The sequence below is a fragment of the Glandiceps talaboti genome, chromosome 20 (assembly GCF_964340395.1).
Source record: "Glandiceps talaboti chromosome 20, keGlaTala1.1, whole genome shotgun sequence".
Classification (NCBI taxonomy): domain Eukaryota; kingdom Metazoa; phylum Hemichordata; class Enteropneusta; family Spengelidae; genus Glandiceps; species Glandiceps talaboti.
Genome location: NC_135568.1, coordinates 17826043 through 17847617, shown reverse-complemented (window position 1 = coordinate 17847617; position 21575 = coordinate 17826043). Strand labels below are relative to the sequence as shown.

The window sequence follows — 21575 nt, the reverse complement described above, 5'->3', positions numbered from 1 at the left end:
AGATTCTATCCGTTTTCTTTGTATATTTTGTATTACTATAAATAAAAATTCAGCTCATTTTGATTAATTATATTTTGCGACAATTACATCAAATGTTCGTGCGCAGACTCAGCATGACGTCATGGGGAGTCCAAGCTGTGTCCATGACATTTCCCAAGGCAACTCAACTGATGTTTTATGTTTCGTCTTAGGACCTTTGCTACAAAGGGTGAGTATTGTTCTGTGAGTAAATACGTCTTCGTCTGCCGCTTTCCATTGTTGGATTCCCCGACTGTAAACCCCTGGCTCGTAAGTAAGTAAATTTCAACCCGGTTATTTTGTTTAGACGAACCACGTGTGTGCTAGGCTAGCTAGGGAACCATCGCCGTCGTGGCAGAAGTTCGAAACGGCAAGGACAGTACTACAAGCTATCATGGTTGCACTATAAATGGAATACGTACATATTGTCATTAAATATAGTCGTTCTTGTTCTCAGCTTGACCAAGTATTGTGTTTTACACAGATGACATTTTCTTGACCACTCTACCGCACATAACGACATGATTATTGCATAATATCTGTCAATTTCTCACGATCGCTGCCTGACATCGCAAGGCGAGCACCGACAAGGGTCAAATTTGAGCGACGACACTGTTTTAACGCAGACGACATTAGTTTCTTGAAATAAGTCATTTGCATGTATCGTGCGTTGAGTTACAAAACAAACGTCGACTTAGTCTGCCACTTAGACGTCCATGTTTATAATGAAATAACAGAATACCGCCTGTATATAAGAATATATCTTATCATAATTTAATTATGTAAATTGTTACAATCACTGTATAACTTAAGGGGAAATCAAACAAACGTTTGACTATAAAGTAAACATATTATAGTGGGTACAAACATACAACCAAAACATCTGATAAGGACTAGAATCTAAATTGGATTGAGAGTAAATAGGAACTTTACTATACATATAATCCTTAAAAAATACAAGGAAGTGACACACTACATTGATTTTTTAAAATGGCCAAATAGATGAGGATTTGATATTGATTTGGGATTTTTAATTGATAAAATCAGTTTATCATGACTTCCTACTTGAAAAATCAATGTGAAACAACATTGACCAAGTCTGTGTTTGTAACTCAATACATTGCAAAATGCTAAAACATGTGTAAAATGTTGGTTATTGTACGTACAATAACAATCGCTTTACACATTTATTAATATTTTTCAATTTACTGAGGTGTACACTAGGACTTGGCATATCTTGTTTCACATTTGGTTTTTCAAGTAGGAAGTCATGATAAAATTATTTTCTGAATTAAAAATCCAAAATAAATATCAAATCCTCATCCGTATGGCCACTGTAATGTACATCAATCATGTACCAATAAACAGTTTTTTTATTTAAACATTATTGGTAAAACAAAATATGTACAGTCTAAATAAGTTTATTGAAATAAGTTTACATTTTTTAAATAAGATTTGAAAACTTTGGTAACCCTGGTAAAGTTTGCACCTATTGATTTGCATATAGTGTACAATAATAAAAAACGTTGAAACGTTGGTAAACAAGGAAATTTGGGTTAATTTTACCAACTTGGCCCCCATAATAAAACTTCCTAGAAATAGTGACAATTAATATATCATTATATATTCCCCTTCAAATTAATATTTTTTCTGGAGAAAAATTAAGAACAATCTGAGAGATCTTTTCAGTGAGTAAAAGATGCTTGTTGACAAAAACATCACGTCTTGTGTATTTTCAGGCTGAATGTAGAAAAATATTGAAAAATACCGGTACTATCAATGATCGTACTAGTCTCGTTCCAACATACGACGCATTACAATTACTACGATCATCTCCACTCACGCATAGGGAAAGTCGTTATTCTAGCACAGAAATCTGTACTACCTCCAACTGCATTCACATATCATGTCCCCAAATGACTTAATTTAGTGTCAATTGGAGAACCGGAGTTAGTTTGGTTAATGAGCTATTGTCTAAAAGAACTAACAACTGTTTGTAAATTTGTGATGGGTTACTTATACTACTGACATGAGTCATTTACCCTTCAGCCATCGGGGGTAGCACATATTTATGTGCTAGAATAAGGACATTCCCTATACATGAGTGGAGATGATGGTAGGAATCATAATGCATCATATAGGAATTAGACCATCACGATCATACCTATGCAAGCCTAGTTTTGAAAATGTTGAAATAATGGGTACACCCAGAGACTAATGGTTTCATACTATCACAGGCTGCTGAAATGACATTGTCAATTCAGGCCAGTGACCCTATGGACTCTCTCACCAGTCCTTGGGAGTATCGCTATTAGGTGTTTTGTATGTACCAATATCTACCGCATAATTGTACTAGAATATAATTGTACTGAGGGCACTCATTGACTACATAGGGCTAATCATGCCCCGAGCATTGCAATAACACATCAACAAATGATTAGCCCTTTATGTAGTTGATGAGGGCCTACAGTACAAGCGATGTGATGCTCCGAGGACTGTGAGAGAGTCTAGTGGTTTTACTTTGTTGACTAGGAAAAAACAATGGTGATTTTGAATGTTTTGACTCATTTCAAGTATTGCAGAACTTTAGTAGATGTGTGTTATCCTGACATACAGTAGGACAACCAGGAAATAAATCCAGAATTTTCAGTTTGAAGTCATACAATTTACTTTGTCTGTAATATAATGTATGGCATGGGTAATCCTTTCTGATATTCTAGTTTATGATAAATCTGAAAGAGTACAAGTTTAACAAATTTGATCCTAGAATGGTTGACTGCAAGAACTTCAATGTACAGCCCAATACCATCCCTTATCTTACCAAATTTTTTGTCCAGTTTGTGTCTGGTCACAATTTTCACTGTGGTAATTGCCCAGTTTACTATTGACTTAAATAATTTACAAGTATTTTTTTCTGTCTGGGATGTGCCCAGTTTGCTATTGACTTACATGTAATTTCATGACCCATTTTAATTGTCTGGAATGTGCCCAGTACATGTATACCAGTACATGTAGCTGACGCTTAGGTTTTTTGAAAAATATTGAAGTCCAGTTTTTGCCCAGCACACTAGAAACTTTAATTCTGAGATATTTCCAAAGTCTTTTTTTTTTTCGTTCGTTTATCTCTGATAAAATTTTAATGTCTGGTTAGCACAGACACAGTGAACATTTAATACTATAGATACCCTATTGTAACCATGTTTGATACAATGTATGTGTTGTGTCATAGACATTGTCAGGGCTTGAAATTAACTTATTTCTATGGTAGTCCTAGTAGGCTACCAATTTCAGAAATTGGTAGCCCAAGGATTTTGACTTGTAGTCCCAAATATATTCCAGAACTGAAAAAAGATATCCTCTATTGGAAATATGTGTTATCATCACATAATCAGTGGTAGCCTGAGTGGGCTACCAGCTGCAAATAAATGGTAGCCCCATGACAATTAAGAATTGGTGGTAGTCATGGGACTACTGTTAATATCGAGCCCTGATTGTTCTGCAATGTCTATGGCTGTGTTACTATATTTTGTATGTAGGCATTGACAAGGTTCTTAATCAAGAAATAATGGGAGATTAGTATTGATTTGTATATGTATTGCTAAATGTTAATTGAACCACTATAATCCCATGATTCAGAAAACAATAAATTTACATGTATTAGCATAACAAAATAACAGCTAAGACAATCGAGTGATTGTTCTAAAAAAGGTCAATCTTTTGAACAGAGAGTTGTTTGTTTTAAAAGGTGACCATACTAGGTCAAATTTGGGTTTACAGATGTGTAGAAGACTATGACTGCTTAAAGCTTGTTAAAGAAAAACTGGATACCTTGCAGAGCTTGAAATTAACAGTAGTCCCATGTCCACAGAGTAACAGACTACCAATTCTTGTTATGGGGCTACAGGGTAACCACTCAGGCTACCACTGGTTATGCAATGATTTAAAGGATGGAACCATATTGGCAGATTTACGGACATGACAATATATTAATAACACTCATACTTCCAATAGTCAAGAGGAACTCTGTTTTCAGTTCAGGTATATAGGACTACTTGTCACCATCCTTGGGCTACCACTTTCTGAAAATTGGTAGCTCACTAAGAGTAAGACTACCACAGAAAAAAATTAATTTCGAGCTCTAGATGCAAACCTTGAAATGATACTTACTATAATATACACAGTCAGTGTGTACATCACTTATTACACAGTGTATATCACTTATTACACAGTCAGTGTACATCACTTATTACACAGTGTATATCACTTATTACACAGTCAGTGTACATCACTTATTACACAGTCAGTGTACATCACTTATTACACAGTGTGTACATCACTTATTACACAGTCAGTGTGTATATCACTTATTACACAGTCAGTGTACATCACTTATTACACAGTCAGTGTGTACATCACTTATGACAGTCAGTGTACATCACTTATTACACAGTCAGTGTATATCACTTATTACACAGTCAGTGTACATCACTTATTACACAGTCAGTGTACATCACTTATTACACAGTCAGTGTATATCACTTATTACACAGTCAGTGTACATCACTTATTACACAGTCAGTGTACATCACTTATACACAGTCAGTGTATATCACTTATTACACAGTCAGTGTATATCACTTATTACACAGTGTATATCACTTATTACACAGTCAGTGTACATCACTTATTACACAGTCAGTGTACATCACTTATTACACAGTCAGTGTAAAAACTGTCATTTCTTGTGAGTTACCACATGAGATAGGGGAACACCAAATTTTGGTGTCACTAGATGATGATATGAAATGATAAATTTTATCTATATGAACTTAAATCAACATTTCTGTGACGAAACAAGGAAGATTCAAACACAAAACTGTTTATTATTTTTACGTGTCTCACATATTTGTTATAAATTACACATTGTACATATCTGATCAATGTTTGTGTAATTTATAACAAAAATGTGTGACATGTAGAAAATATTGTGCCACCTAAATTGAAAGTCTATGGTCATTCTGGCTATGTACATGTACTTATACGTTTGCAATACTTAGACACACAGCTGTTCACAGATTAATCAAGGTATACTGGTTAAATGCATAATGCATAAAAACATATATTAAAGTTATATGGATGAGGATTGAGTATTTATTTTGGATTTTTAATCTATAGAACAGTTTTATCATGGCTTCATTCTTGAAAAAGCAATGTGAAACAACATTGACTAAGTCTGTGTTTGTTACTCAGTACATTACAAAAAGCTAAAAATTGTATAAAAATGTTTGTTATTGTACGTACAATAACAAAGATTTTTAAAACATTTGTATAGCTGTTTGCATTAAATTGGGCCACAGACTTGGCATATGCTGTCACACATCAATTTACCAGTATTACATGTATGTATCCATGTACATTTTCAAAATTAAATTTAAAAAACAAAATGAAATCATGTTACAAATTAGCAAATCAAACATATTCAGTAACAACATTTTTGCTGAGGTTTTTAGAACTCATAAAGAGAGGGAAATCTTGTAAAATTTGCATATACATTTATATACATGTACCATAATTTTGTATGGAACCCTAGTAGAAATTGCATTTGTACATGGCAAACTCAGGTAGATATTAACTACTTACCCTACAAATAAAACACTGACAGAGAACCCTGGTAAAATGACTAAGGAGCTATCACAATAGATTTTATATCTATCAATCACTCAAGTTAAAAAATTGAAATGCTGTTTGAGCCACTGTATTAATTCTAGCCTTAAAATTACAAAATAATTATCAACCAACTATGAAACACACTGTGTTTGCAGTCATGTGTTCGAGAAATGAACAAACATGTAACATGTAACATGTATGGCATGATTATTTATTATTAGCCTCATTGACTCACATTGTAGTTAATACAAAATGTATGTCCATCATTCTCAGAAGATGATTTGAAACCCTACATGGAGTATAACATTACAAGTGATCCAAGTTTATAAATATATACCAAGGTATATAATTACTCCTCCAAGCAGCATTCATTGTGGTTCATACGTCCATCATTAGCCTTATTGGCACACATAGTGTGGTTCATACGTCCATCATTAGCCTTATTGGCACACAGAGTGTGGTTCATACGTCCATCATTAGCCTCATTGGCACACATAGTGTGGTTCATACTTCCATCATTAGCCTTATTGGCACACATAGTGTGGTTCATACGTCCATCATTAGCCTCATTGGCACACATAGTGTCACTGTGGTTCATACGTCCATCATTAGCCTTATTGGCACACATAGTGTGGTTCATACGTCCATCATTAGCCTTAGCACACATAGTGTGGTTCATACGTCCATCATTCTTAAAAGACCTCATTAATTTGAAACCCTAGGATGTTGTGACAATAGACATAACATCTTCACTGTATACTGACAGGATGAATCCCCAGGTTCATTTGTTCATTATTTCTCACTTACTTCCAGCACAGTGGTTCTTCCATTGCGAATCATTCCATTTTATAATAGGGATCCTAGCATTTGGGAAAAAAAACTATAGTCCATGGCTCCAAGAATTGATTAGACTTTGAATATAGTCAGTTTGGAATGGTAAAAAGAAGTGTATGCAAACATTATAATAAATTTACTATGGACCAGAAGAACTAAATCATTTATTGTGCACTCAAACATTGTATTTGTATCTAATTTACTATTCCAAAGTGACTAGTATCACTGTCCTAAAATTCAAAGTAACTATCATTGTCCTAAAATTTCTCCTATAGATACAAATGTACAGATACCCAATATTTACATCTACTGTACATCTATAATTAATCGTAAAATTAAAATATTTTTTTCTTCTTTTAAAAAAACCCAAATTATATCTATTTTATTAGAAATGTAGTGGGTGTTGGCATTTGCATATTAACTCTAATTTGCATATTAACATTATTGAAGATGTATGATGCTCTAATCATCACACATTTTTTAAATATTCAGTTTGAATATGGCTGTTGAAGCTGTACTTGCTGCAGCTGTATGTTTTTTGAAACTGACATCAAATTGATATGTACAATGTCTAATTATTAGCATTTTAATAATTTTTAATGAATATATTGTTTGTTGTCTGCTGTCTGTCAACAAAAATAATATTCCAGACTATGGTATTCTCGCAAACTAGAGCTATTTTTTCTTCGGTAGGGCCCGGCTCGTTAAGAACGGTGCCGTAAAACGGTTGTGGTTTGCGACGATGGACTATGGCAGTTGGAAATAGTGTAGTCTTAAGTGCTTCCACAGGAATATCCTCAATTAATTAATCATCTCTCTACCAGTGAGATATTTGTTAGTATGCAAAAACATTACAAGATGAGCAAAACAGGATAGTGTTGAACTTAGTACATGTAGCTGGAAATTCACACCATGCTTGCATTCAATCAAATAAGTTTGTGATATAATTTGATTATAATTGGTAACACTAACAATGACATAATAAAGTAGATCATGTCCCCTGTATATGGAATGAAATAGTCCAAACATGTCACATGATGAGAAATTGACACAATATCCTGGCCGCTTTATTAGTTACAGTCTGCACAGGAAACGAACATACACGTACAGTTGCCTGTAGCTAACTGGAAATCGTTGCCGCTATTAACTGCCATCGGGAAGTCCATTCTATTCTGATTTACGTGAGTTAGTTTGTCATCAGTCATACTAGAAAATGTGTGATTTCTTGTTGCTGTTCCATCTTCATTTCATAATTAGTAATTTAAAATTTTATGAAAACAAATTATTTTTAGCACCAATTAGTTTTAGTAATTGCCAGCACTTCGCACATGTTATAATAATAATTATCCGCAGTGTGTCTAATATAAGCCAAAAAATATCAGCAATTTAATAACAAAATTCACTTTTCAAAGCACAAAATGTAGACAGTGTTCAAGGTAAATCCACTATCTTGGAGTATACTATCTAGTACATGTAGGGTAGTTATAGATAAGTAGGTGATTTCTTGTGGAAAGTGTACATTTTCTATGCAGCTGCATGTCGTTATTGATCAAACGGTAATTTTATTTGTGTATGTGTGTGACGACTTCTCTTTGTATAAAATTTTAACATCACTGCCATCAGTTCACTTTCATTACTTGTGGGATTTATAAGTAATTTGACCACTGTTGTGTTTTTTGTATTATGGCCGAATGAACTCCAAGGAATCATTTCTATAAATATCAAAGTCTTTATGATCTAGAACTCATACTCATGTTGAGGTATTTTATTTCCCTCTTTGCTAATTTGTTCGCTCTCTTCAAAGTGATATCTAAATACTCTTTGAAATAGTAAGTAAAAACCAACATTTCAAGAACTCTGTATTAATGTTTCTTGGTTTTTTCTAAGGTTGGTAAGTAGGTAAAACTTACCTAAGTTCTCCAGTCATTTTACCCACCTGGTTCCCCTCTAAAATATATATTAGAATGTATGGGAATTATACCAGTTTTACCAAATTTACCCCTGACTGTTACCAAGGTTCCCATACCTATGTATCTTAGCAAAAAACTGCGTTTATATGACTAAGTCAGACTGTCAGCATTTAATATTTGAAGAAAAAAGTCTAAATTCCAACAGAGTTTTTGAGCAACTCTTTGTCGATGTTCACACAACTGTGCTGAAGCATATGAAATTTTTTTTTTAAAGCAAAATTATTTAGGTTTGCAATATTCTGAAGTCATTTTGTATGTAATCCATCACCCTAGCAACCCATAATTCATAATATATCATTATGTCATCAAACTAAAGGTATATCATGTGAGATATATCTACATGTATCAATCATATATTTTACGTATATATGTGACATACTTGTATTTATGTTTTTACTCAGATTGTCACAGCTTGTGTAGGAATTTAAAAATGAAACACATGGGATTAAAATTTAATACAACATACAATCATGTATCTGGTGGCATTGTTGGAATTAAAACCTGCTGTAGTCAGTGTACATGTAGATGTATGATCTTGATGGATCACCAGTAAATGTATGTAAATCCCTTCAAATTGAACTATCAGAATTTGGTACCTGTGATTTTAGCTGCAGTAATTTCTGTGCACATGTAAGTACTTAGAAATTATCTTGAAGTGAATGTCCAAATTGTACACAGAATACAATATTATCTCTGTCAGTCTTTTGAAATTGTAGTCTAAATATTTCATTCAAAATTGTGATGACCAGCTGGAGTTACATGTTACAGTAATGAGTGTAGACTTGTTATCCTTTAGCAAAAAATGGAAACATGAACAAAAATATACTGCTGTATCATACAGTATGTATGTATGTATGTATGTATGTATGTATGTATGTATGTATACTTGTATGTATGATAAAACTATTTTTGTATGAATAATTCCATAACTTGGGATGGAAATTAGAAAAACTGAAATGGAGTTTACATAATATGTCTATGATTGTTTTCAACCATCCAGGTATGAAGTTAATAACAAATTAATTATAATTTATCCTACTGGACTAGCTGTTGTTTTGATTGACAACAGTTTCACAAGTAGTTTGTAATAGCTATGTATTATTAGTAGACATCTTTAGAGATATTGTCATCAACTGGAGTTATATCGTTACTGTGATATACCGGTAGGTGCCTGGAGTTATATTGTTTATACTGTGATGTAGATGCCTGGAGTTATATCGTTACTGTGATATAGATGCCTGAATAGACTTTTGTTACAGTTTCTCAACTACAAGATTGAAATTTGACCAAATTAATGATCACTTTGACTATGTTAAGACTACTTTTGTATTAATAATTTCATAACTTGGGGTGGCAATTGAAGATTAGAGTAACTTAATGTAGTTCTTAGTGGATAGGTATGGGAGATTTAAAGACCCAGATGTTAGTTTAGAAATTCTGTGTAGAGTTAATCATTGCAAGCGGTTATATGTGCAGGGACTTCATTATTCTGAAGTAAAAAGGTAATCTTCCCAAGGATCTGAGATATTGTACGAGTTTAGTTTTGAAAAAAATTCCCCGGAGATTCCTTGAAAATGACATTAATGAAATTATAAGCCATTATGAAATGATCAGTTGTGGTATTATGTAGTTGGTAAGACATGTACAGCATTGTGCCCTACTATCATCTGTACCACTCACTCAGAAGCCTGAACTATCTTACACTGTAATGTGATATGTTGAAAATTTGAACTATTTAAAGAATAGAAATCTACATTTCCTTTTCATAAGATTATTGGTCTATAAATGTTTTAAGCATTAGCTAGTATTGTTGTTAGTGTCACATTCATTAACACTTGGGCCAAAAAAATTATTTAAAAAACCAAAAAATAAATAAAAACAAATAGGATTTCTACTTCAAACTAGATTTTACCTTCCATCTGTAGAGTTCGATTAAAATGTTGGCGGACACTCTACAAGATTTCGAAATGTACATGTAAACTGCTAAAACTCTGATTGCCATTCTCATTGACATGGAAAAATGGATATAGCACAAAGAAAGATTACTTTGCTTTTCTGGCAAATTGACCGTCAAAACATTCCACCTCAGTAGAGTTAAACACTCGCACAGGCTGCCATGATAGTAGTATGTTTAGACAATTGTTTTCTTTCTTCAAAAATACTTTGTTTGATTTTTCTTGCTGTGACTGGTGTAGGATCTAGTGTTTTTCCGTCGGCCCATATCCATTGGTGAAATGGAAAGAACATACTATGTATCTTGTTTGACTCGAATTCCAAAGTTGTCAGTCCTCGAACACGCTCTAACCCAGCGCTCACACTTTTCAGGTTGTGTCTTCGGTTTTGGAAAACACACAAAAAAGACACTTTGCATGTAATCTCTGCCTTGAAATCTTTAATCACTTCTGCATGTGCCAATGCCATAGGTACGTATGAGAACAATGTCGTTGCTAACACTATGACAATTCCGCTTGACTTTCATAGCGTTATCATATACATGTACATGTATGGTTGCTATGGAGCATCACGTGTGATCTCATACGATCTCGCATTATGGAATATGGCTTATTCTCTAGTTACCCAAATACATTATATCTTTGTTCTGCTTTCTGTTTACAGTATACACTCGCGTCATAGCCATGACAGAATTCGCACCTCGCCCTGTTGTGTTGAGTGGTCCCTCTGGTAGTGGAAAAAGTACACTTATAAAGAAGTTGATGCAAGAATATAAAGAATATTTTGGATTCTCTATCAGTCGTATGTATACTTTGGATTTATCAATATAAACATGTGTAATTACAATTGCCCACGTAAAGTCTGTTGGGGAAAGTATTTGTAAATATTTCAAGGCTTACATTTTTAACCAGTTGTACAGTTCTGCTCACCACTGAGTGCCCCCTCACCCCCACCCCCTTGAGTCAAGGTCCTTCAGTAAACCTGTTGACTGATTGCTAGCTCCCTTGTTCTTTCTTTGAGATGTGAATTTACTGAAAACCTCAAAATGTCATCCATACCCCCCCCCCACCCTAATAATCACTTCCAATTTTGTCTTGATTAAGGGAAAAATTGAATGATTTTCTATTAATGATCAAATCACATTTTTGCTATAGTGGGTATGATTATTGACATTAACAATCAATAACTGATTTACTGCTGACAGATACTACAAGGAAACCACGTCCGGGAGAAGAAAATGGAAAAGGTTAGAATTTGATTTAAATGTATTAGTTGTGCTACAACGTCATTGGCGCTGTTTTAATGTATTACTTTGTTTGATGTAGCCTCTTTAGAAGGCATCAACCTGGCAAAGTGAATTAATTAACATAATATAGCCATTTTGTGACATTCAACCTATCAGCTTATACCGTACACACATGGTATTCATAAAAATACTGAGTTTGAATTGTATATAGTGTATTCCATGTATATGTTATATTTGTATGCATTTTTCAGAGCCTCCTAACTGTACAGCACCCTTGAACGTCATGTCTTACTGGAAACTTACCTGTTAATTGATTGATTTTTAAGTGAGTGAATGAGTGAGTTAGTGAGTCCAGTTATCCAAGGTCACCGTGATAGTCCAAATAATTATCAATATTCGTGTCTTCTTTTGATAGACTATCATTTTACAACCAGAGAAGACATGGAGGCTGCAATCAGTAGAGGAGAGTTTGTAGAGACTGCTGAATATTCAGGGAACCTTTATGGTACAAGGTGAGTTAAATCGTGTGTAAGTGCGCCCTCTATCAGTAGAGGAGAGTTTTTAGAGACTGCTGAATATTCAGGGAACCTTTATGGTACAAGGTGAGTTAAATCGTTTGTAAGTGCGCCCTCTATCAGTAGAGGAGAGTTTTTAGAGACTGCTGAATATTCAGGGAACCTTTATGGTACAAGGTGAGTTAAATCGTGTGTAAGTGCGCCCTCTATCAGTAGAGGAGAGTTTGTAGAGACTGCTGAATATTCAGGGATCTTTATGGTACAAGGTGAGTTAGCAGTTGTAAGTGCGCCCTCTATCAGCAGAGGAGAGTTTGTAGAGACTGCTGAATATTCAGGGAACCTTTATGGTACAAGGTGAGTTAAATCGTTTGTAAGTGCGCCCTCTATCAGTAGAGGAGAGTTTGTAGAGACTGCTGAATATTCAGGGAACCTTTATGGTACAAGGTGAGTTAAATCGTGTGTAAGTGCGCCCTCTATCAGTAGAGGAGAGTTTGTAGAGACCGCTGAATATTCAGGGAATCTTTATGGTACAAGGTGATTTAAATCATGTGTAAGTGCGCCCTCTATCAGTAGACAAGACTGCTGAATATTCAGGGAACTTGTATGGTACAAGGTGAGTTAGCAGTTGTAAGTGTGCCCTCTATGACAGCCATTTCCTCATCAAGTTGACCTCTTGGCAAAACAGTACCAGATAGACATTTCCTGCAACCCTTTGTGCATATTTTGAATAATAAACTCTGCTGTTTTCCAGTGCAAAGTTAATTATAGTAGTTCCCTGTAGTACATATAATAATAATGAGAAAATAATTCCCACACTGCCCAACACACTTTAGTATTACTTCCCCTAGCACAGACCTGTAACAACACTGTGTAAACTTCTACATCAATAACTACGGTATTTTCATGATTTTAGAAGAAAAACATGCCGATTTTTGGCTAAAATACCCATAGCAGAATGCTCACGTTTATGTGCACACATGAGGAAAAATTGATGTGAGGCCAAAAATATCAAATATGCTAGATATTTGCCTCATGACCACAAATGACCAAATTCTCATTAAAAGTTGCCTGCACACAAGAGGAATCAGTGTGAGGAAATTGCCAGGAGTGAAATTTTGCTCAGCTAATTCTTCTAGTGTGTGCCTGGCTTTACAGTTGATGAGGTGTAAAAGAAGAAAATGGAGACTATTATGTGATTCAGAAGTAGACAAACACAATATACAGACTGTGCTGTTATAGACTGAAATGACACCGTTTCTCTCTGGAGTGTGATTTTAAACAGATTATCCAAAAATACTTTGCAAGAAAATCTAGAAGTAGATAGAAGTAAATTGTCATAATTTTACCTTTTTGCATATAAAAAATGTTTAGGGTCAGGGGCTTAAACTAGGGTCGGTCAGTTATCGGCAACAGTTTTTTTGTTTTTATTTGGCATAATCATGAAATCCATTTCTAAATCATCGTGTTTTATTTTTTTCAGTAAAAAAGCAGTTGAAGATGTTCTGAAAGAAAAGAAGATTTGCATACTTGATATTGATATGCAAGGAGTAAAGAGTGTCAAACAAACTAACTTAAAACCTCGTTATATATTTATTAAACCACCAGATATGAAAGCATTGGTAAGTTTAATTTGAATTTTACTATGCCCAAACCAAGAGATTATCTTTGAACAGAAAGTATGGATTATATACTCTGGTCATTCTACATCATGACAACCTTCGTGTACATCACTGGTTCTGCAGTGCTCAAAATACATGTATGAACCAAAACATTCCAAATCGTCAATAGTTTTCACAATTTTTCATAAATTATGTTTGAGAAGGTATTATTATATTATTCCCCTGGCCAATATTTTGTTTCAATTCAATGGGAAAATACTTGTGGTCTAAAGGTTTGTGGCATTCTCAGCTAGTTAGCTCAAACAATCTCCAAATTGTGTGACTCTTTTCTATAGTGCCTTAAGTGGCCTCATGGATGAAAAATTGACCCTAATCTATGACATCATAGCATAGCTGAAAACTTCTCTTGACAATGGCTGCACTTCTTAATTTGATAAGTTGATTATGACATATTGAAAGTTATAGGAAAAAACAAGTTTTTGGTTGATAAAAGTGATTTTGATGTTTTATTTGTTTGTATGTTTGTTTTTTTTGTTATTACAGGAAGACAGACTGAAAGCTCGTAAAACAGAAACTGAAGAATCTCTTCGGAAAAGACTGCAAAGTGCAATTGTAGAACTTGAATATAGTGAGTTTGGAGAACTATTTGTTTGTGGAAAAAAACTGAAAAAAAGATTGATATTGGTAGAACTACATGTGTACATTGTATCAAAATGTTCCCAAGGTAACATCAAAACATGCCACCTTGATATAAATGATAGAAAGTACTTCCATCGTAATTAAAGAAAGATAAAGAAAAAATAGCTTGTCTTCCATGCTGTCCTGCAAAGTAGAGAGGGTAAAACAAGACTAAACTGAAATCACAGCTGTTTAAAGGACAACGCTACTATACAAAATAACTACACAAAATAAAGGTATTTTGTACACTTGGGTCTGGACAGTCATTTTCTGATTTGAAATCACAGACATTGTGCATGATTGCCGAGAAATACAGAATTGAAACTTGTTTCTAATTCATTGTTCAGAGGAGGTCCTTGCCCTTGGACTCCCATTGTCTCCTGGGAGTCAGCAAATAAGTGTAATTTGATTCCAAGTGTTTACTACAGTAAACGTCAAACAAAACAATAATTAGGCATATTTTTCTGTATTCTATTAATGGGAATGAATATTCATGAGAGATGTTTTACACTGAAGGGAATAAGCACTCAGCAGTCAGAATATTCACTGTGCAACCATGAATATATCTCATGATGCAATGACCCATAGCAAAGATACTCTACATAATAAAGGCATAAGATCAACTTTAATATTTCTTTGAAATCGGAAGTAAATGTAGGTGATGTCAAATCACAAAATGACTCTCCCAAAACCCGTAGTTTATGAAAATAACTTTATTTCCTGGAGTGGCTTTTCCTACCTGACAGGTCTCTTTTTTGATATTTTTTCTCTGTACAGGTGCAACAGGAGCTTACGATGTAACCATCATTAATGATGATTTAGAGATAGCATATGAAGAACTCAAGGGATTTCTCATCCAAGACATCACAGAATTACAGAAAGCTAAATTCAAAAAACATTAATGTCCGTGAAGTATTATTCCGCTGTCTACGTTTGTCATGTATCGTAACCTGGTAACTTTCATCGAGATATATTTTACAAGAAAATCAACTGTTCTTTCAAACAGTTTGGTGTTTGACAAGGATATACCGGTAGTCAAGTTTTGAAGTCTTAAATTAATCTTGCATGCTACAAATTTCAAATTTTGATGACTCGAAACTTCTGTAAATGGATGAGAAATGATATAGACTGCATGTCTCTAAGACCATCAATGATTGGTTAAATATCAATATACAGATTTGCATATTTCTGGTGCTCTGGTTTTGCAACATATCACTAAGACCATCACTGATTGGCTGAATTATCAAATAGATTTACACATTGTATATGTTCTGATTTTTACACAAGTCTTGAAGACTCACTGATTGGTTTAAAAATAATTACCATGTTTGCATATATTCTAAATATACCTCAGTGATTTGCATGTCTCTGAGACAATCATATGATTGGTTGAAAACATTTTGCATATTTCAAGTACTAAATATATTTAGTAACAACTTGTCTTAAAGACCATCATTGATTGGGTAACTAGCAACTACATTTACATATTTCAAAGACCATCATTGATTGGCTAAATAACAACTACATTTGCATATTTCAAATATACTTAGTAACATGTCTTTCCAACCATCACCGATATGGCTTGACAGTTAAATATTTGCATATTTTAAATGTGCCCATTTTCCCATATTTCATAATTTGATGTTATTCCCCAATATTTTTCTTCCTTTAGCCAAGGAAAATACGAGTGACCTAAGGGGCCTTTGTCCTGAGTAGTGACAATCGTACGATCATGAGTTTATTCTGGCTGAATCCAGAAAATATTGGAGAATAACATAATTATACCACCACCAGTAATATCAAAGAAAAATTGGGGTGAAATAATTGCAATTTTGAACGTTTTGACTCATATTTTGAACACAGCAGGAACAGTGGTGTAGGTATGTGTTGTCATGACGTAGGTATGTGTTGTCATGACATAGGTATGTGTTGTCATGACGTAGAATGAACAGTCTGAGAGTATATATTCCATATTTTTGGTTTATATACTTGGTATAATGGTTTATATTTCTTCTGTACTTTCCACAATATGTAAATTTTCTGAAATACCACAATAATTTATAAGATGGTTACTTTTAGCTTTAGGTATTAAAGTTGGTGCAATTTATACAAAGCTATCTACTAGATTGACTTTCTCAAAATTATAATCCAGTAATTTTGGATGGGAAAATGGCACTAAAATAATGCATAAGTCAATAGTGTTTTACGGGATCTACATGTATGATTGAACATAAAATTGTATACTCTATATAAAGTTCACAGGAGAATGCCAGGTGGACTGTTCTCATATAATGTTAATCAACATATTCGTCAAACATTCCTTAAGCTACTTCTAATATTATTTGGTTGTATGGGGATTTGTCGGTAATCATGTGATAGATTTTTGAAGGACGGCATTCTCCAGGCAGCAATCAAATCAAACCACAAATACTGTGTTAATAACTTGGCAGTCTCTACTTAGATTTATTAGAAACATACTGTGATTTGTCAATAAAGGCAATTTGAATATCGGGCTGGTACTAATATAGTACATGTACTTGTAAGTTCATGTACCACAACCAAGGGTTCTTATTAATTAATAAGCAAGAGGCGAGATCAATAGTTCAATGTAGATAAAATACTAAAAGTCTTATACTTTGGGGATTGTTAGTTCTCATCCTTCAAAATCGATTTTACTTTCAATCAATATTTGGTACCCCTAAATACAAATATTTCTTCAAATTGAGAAATGGAAGAGTTGTTGCTATATATAGTAAATGCATGGCAAGTAAAGTATTTATATCTGAAGCCCAAGTATAAGTTGATCTCGCCCCTAACTGCTAATGGTTCACCTGTTCAGGTTGACGGACTTTGTCAAACTATTTATTTGCAGTATACTCAGGTGAAACATTACTGGTAAGTAATAATAAGAACCCTTGGTCATAATACAAGAATTAATTATTACTATGTTTTACTGGCCTATTGAAGAATGTTTAAAGATATAGTACTAAATAATAGAAATGAGCAAATTTTAGTCTAAAAAAACCTCAGTTGGTGTAAAACTTTTACTTTTTTTTTATAAAAAGGGAGATATATATTAGCATATAGAACAGGAGAGGGATAGGTGTAAAGCGGTGGCTACTCTCTTAGGATGAGACTTTTGGGGTGGGGTGGGGTGGTGGGGATGGGGCTCTATGTCACATCATATACATGTAACCATATCTTTGTCCTACCCTCAACTTACCTCCCCAACATATACCAACTGTGTAACTACTACATGTACCGGTACATGTGTAGTGAAAGTTCTTTGCACACAGCGTTATTCATCACACCCAGTACATAGAGGGGGCCCCTCTACCAGATCTGTTGTATTCTGTATGATATGTAGAAAATTAACAAATTCTGAATATTGCTTAATTTGAAAATGTGTAATATTAATAAATTGGTTTTATTAAGTGGTATGTAGATTGATAATATGAGACATTATATGAATTCAAATCATTTGATAGAAATAGTTGCAATTTCATTAAGATAAAAATGTGGAACTTCTAGAAATAGTAGAATAATCACTGGAAATATTGATAATTATGGTGGTTTTTTGGAGAAATTATATGAAAAGAAATACAAGCTAATTTATGTATAAATATCCAGTAACAATGTTCACAAGAGATATGCTATTCACCTTTGATTGGACAGTTGATCTTGAAAGCAAAATATGAGGAGCCAATCAAATACTAGTCTTGTGTCAGTATGCGTCCTTTATTATTCAGGGTTTATTTTTCAACATTGTGTATGTCTTTGCAGTCAAGGGTTCATATTCTACAGTGATATTTCAATTGTTGATTTGTATTTTGAGCACTCCAATTGTTGATGATTTTTTTTTAATTTGTCAACTAAGTCTTTGGTTGTTATGGCAATTATCTGATTATAATGACATTTTTAAGCAATACTGAAAATGACAGTGATGATATTTTTAGTTGTAACAAAATGATGACTGCAAATTCTACATTGTGGAACTGCAATTAAAACTGTAGTAGTTTAACTAGAATATTAGTTTTTTTGTTGATTGGACAGCCAACAACATATTCATTTAAAATTATTAAATTATCAATAATTAGACTTTGTACATGTTAATTAGTTTTATCCACAAGTTGTACAGTAACAGTAACAGGTTAAAATCAAGATTACATTGGAAAGATGATTTTAGGGTATTGGTCCAAAAATCAGTTTGACTGGATAGATATAAATATGTGTACAGCTACGAGTAAGTCATTATAAGCCAAAAAAATGAATTGTTTCTAGTCGGAGCATGCATCACTTAAATTCCCTCGCATCAATCTTTATTTTTTACATGTTTGTCCAGCCCATGCAGTCTGTAGATGCAGGAGAAAACAAAAAAATAACCCTCCCTACATTAATTGCTACCTCAGTGAAGACAACTTCAGAGCCAATCATTAACAAGCAAATGATATCTACCCCACATATACACTTGCTGTAAAGTACTAAATAAAAAGAACAGTAACTGCCATAAATTAAAATAGTAGATAGAGTGACAGGTTTGACAAGTTAAAAAAAAAAGTCATGTTGTCACACCACTTCAGACAAAATGTCTTGACCAGAAACAATTCTTTTTTTTTTTTTGGCCATATCTAATAACAAGTTCCAAAACACATTCCAGTTGCAACAAGTACCACTTTAATAGTTGGAATCATGTCTTAACCGGTTTATATATGTTGAAATATTTGTTAACTTGCATTTGAAAACAAAAAATCATTTTAGACTTCACAGGTTCCATTGATTGTCAACAAACTAGGGTGTAATTTTTGGTGGTTTCTAAGACTTTTTACATTGATCAGTTGGTGCTCTCAAGTACAAACATCTATTTTATGCACAAAAATATAAAAAGTAAGGGTTAGAAATTACTGTCAAAAGTTTGCAATTTAAGTACATGTAAGATTGCATTTATATGAGTTTCTTCAAAAGTTTTCTTAACACTAAGTCAAATGAAGGCAAGGGTAATTTTAATTTTCCTTTTTTATACCATAGACCCTCCACAGTCTGCCCTATTGTAAGTATATGTTCATTCCTATTGTTTTCTGTCAAATAATATGCCCCATAACAGAGATATGGGTTGAACAGGGCTGCTAAGTACTCAGTATGGTTCTTACATTTATACATTTATGATATGTGTTTTTATATCCTTATATATCCTATAGTTTGTCTTTGTTGAATTTTGACAGAAAATATTTAATTTCAAAGACATTATCATACGTTTATAGTTTTAGTAACATTGTCTATTGTTGTGACTGTTTTGTACTAACGTAAATGTTGACATATTATGCTGCAATGTAGTATGTGTAATACTGTACAAGTACAAAGGAAGAAACCACTGAATAAAGAAGAAAAAGAGAATGGCGTCAGTCTCAACAAAACTCAACTATACAAATTTGATAACCAATTGTGCTATTTTTATTTCTTGTTGGTTATTACAACCCATAACACCAAAGTAAAGCATTATCTGTATGTACCACAATCGTTTATATCATCCATATCAAGTGTAAAAGTATACTGTTTCATTGCTAATTGACCACATTAGAAAGGTCACATGCTAGGCTTGTAAATACACCAATTGAAACCATATACTTTCACACTTGATATGAATGCTATAAATGAGTGTAGCACATAGAGAAAGTGCTAGAATTAGATCTATATTGTTGTTTGCACTCCTGTGAAGCATTTGTGTCTAGAGGCTATCTGTGACTTCAAATCTCTTCTCACGTCTAATTAAATGAGGTCCTAAGATGATATTTCAAATTCAAACAAGAGCCACCCACCCACACAGTCATTATCATCAAGTCTTTGTTGGTCAATCACAGAATTTTGCCCAGTTATAAGTTAATGTTTATAGGGGCAGTTATGTAATGTCCAAATATGGTATATTTGTCAGATCAGGATGTTACTTATACACTGTTTGCATCACTCTACACAGTTGGAGGTTTACTCATTTGCTTAAAGAACTTTTGATTCATGATTTCTCATTAAGCTAGATGGGGTGAAAAGAGATTTTGAGATCGGAAGCCAAGGTTAGCCTCTAGACTAGGTAACCATAAGAATAATAACATACTGGGTCAAGAAATAAAAAACTAGTCAAATTCCACGTATAAATTCTTCATAGCTTGTACACTTTTGAGGCTATGTTGTTTACTTTGTCCGTGGCTTAACTTCAATCAAAATAACTGATATTTAACCCAAAAAAATCCTTTTAAGTTCTGTAAAACAGACATGGACGTAATCAAGCATGTACTCAATGATGAATCATTCAATCTTGTATTTTGTCTCATTTCTTAAAGTGGCACAAGCTGAGTTTATAGAAAATTTTCTTAAGTGAAAATACTTACCTTGATTAAACTATACTAGTATAATTTTAATGTCAATGCATACATTCTTTGACATTACAGTTGTCTTCTGGCACTGTTAAACCAATCTATATTAGCAATGAGTTTTGTAACATTTTGTATACCTATAAGAGATTACATCAGATCACTTCTAAGGTATATCTTACTAGCAGGTTTGAGTTCAGTCAAATGTAAATGGTAGTTAACTATGCTTCAGTAAGTACAATACTGTGAGTACTTTATTGAATATGCAGCAAAACTTATGCCCAAAACATGGAAACTCAGCTTGTGCCCATTTGATACACTCAGACTAGCTTTTGATCACCCAAGACACAGGACATCTTCAAATCAACTACTTAATATGTACATCATTCTTGCCATCGACACAGTGTACTTCATATAAATCTTTGTTCTGTCATGTAACTATGTAAGTAGCACCTTTATCTGGGTATATTGTGTACTTATCACTTTATACAGTCACAGTTATTATGTATTTCACTACATGTATATCTCTAGAAGAGGATCCTAATTCCAAAATTGTAATTCATAAAATTAACATATTATGTTAATAAAACAAGTGCTTTAAACAGAAATGTCGATGGAAGTTTCCACCCATGTGTGTTTCTGTCTTACTGTTTGTTTGTTTGTTTGTTTGTTTGTTTGTTTGTTTTTTATTTGCTTGTTTGTTTGTGAGCTTGGTG

The 21575-nt window shown here is 33.5% G+C and overlaps 1 protein-coding gene across 2 annotated transcripts; it reads left to right on the top strand.

Moving 5' to 3' along the window:
• Nucleotides 1-129: 129 nt before the first annotated feature.
• Nucleotides 130-15865, top strand: LOC144450771 (guanylate kinase-like). 2 transcript variants are annotated; one of them, XM_078141482.1, is made up of 7 exons: nt 130-208; nt 11106-11243; nt 11647-11688; nt 12104-12200; nt 13684-13822; nt 14366-14450; nt 15278-15865. In XM_078141482.1, the coding sequence occupies exons 1-7, from the start codon at nt 178-180 to the stop codon at nt 15400-15402; spliced, it is 657 nt and encodes a 218-aa protein (XP_077997608.1). In that variant the 5' UTR covers nt 130-177; the 3' UTR covers nt 15403-15865. The 2 variants fall into 2 exon arrangements, with proteins under 2 accessions (XP_077997608.1, XP_077997609.1); XM_078141483.1 differs by lacking the exon at nt 130-208 and adding an exon at nt 7611-7700.
• Nucleotides 15866-21575: the final 5710 nt, after the last annotated feature.

Coding starts and splice junctions, on each gene's coding strand:
- LOC144450771 (XM_078141482.1), top strand. CDS start 178: ATGTTTCGTCTTAGGACCTTTGCTACAAAGG. Junction 12,201..13,683: donor GGGAACCTTTATGGTACAAG/GTGAGTTAAATC, acceptor TATTTTTTTCAG/TAAAAAAGCAGTTGAAGATG. Junction 13,823..14,365: donor CACCAGATATGAAAGCATTG/GTAAGTTTAATT, acceptor TTGTTATTACAG/GAAGACAGACTGAAAGCTCG.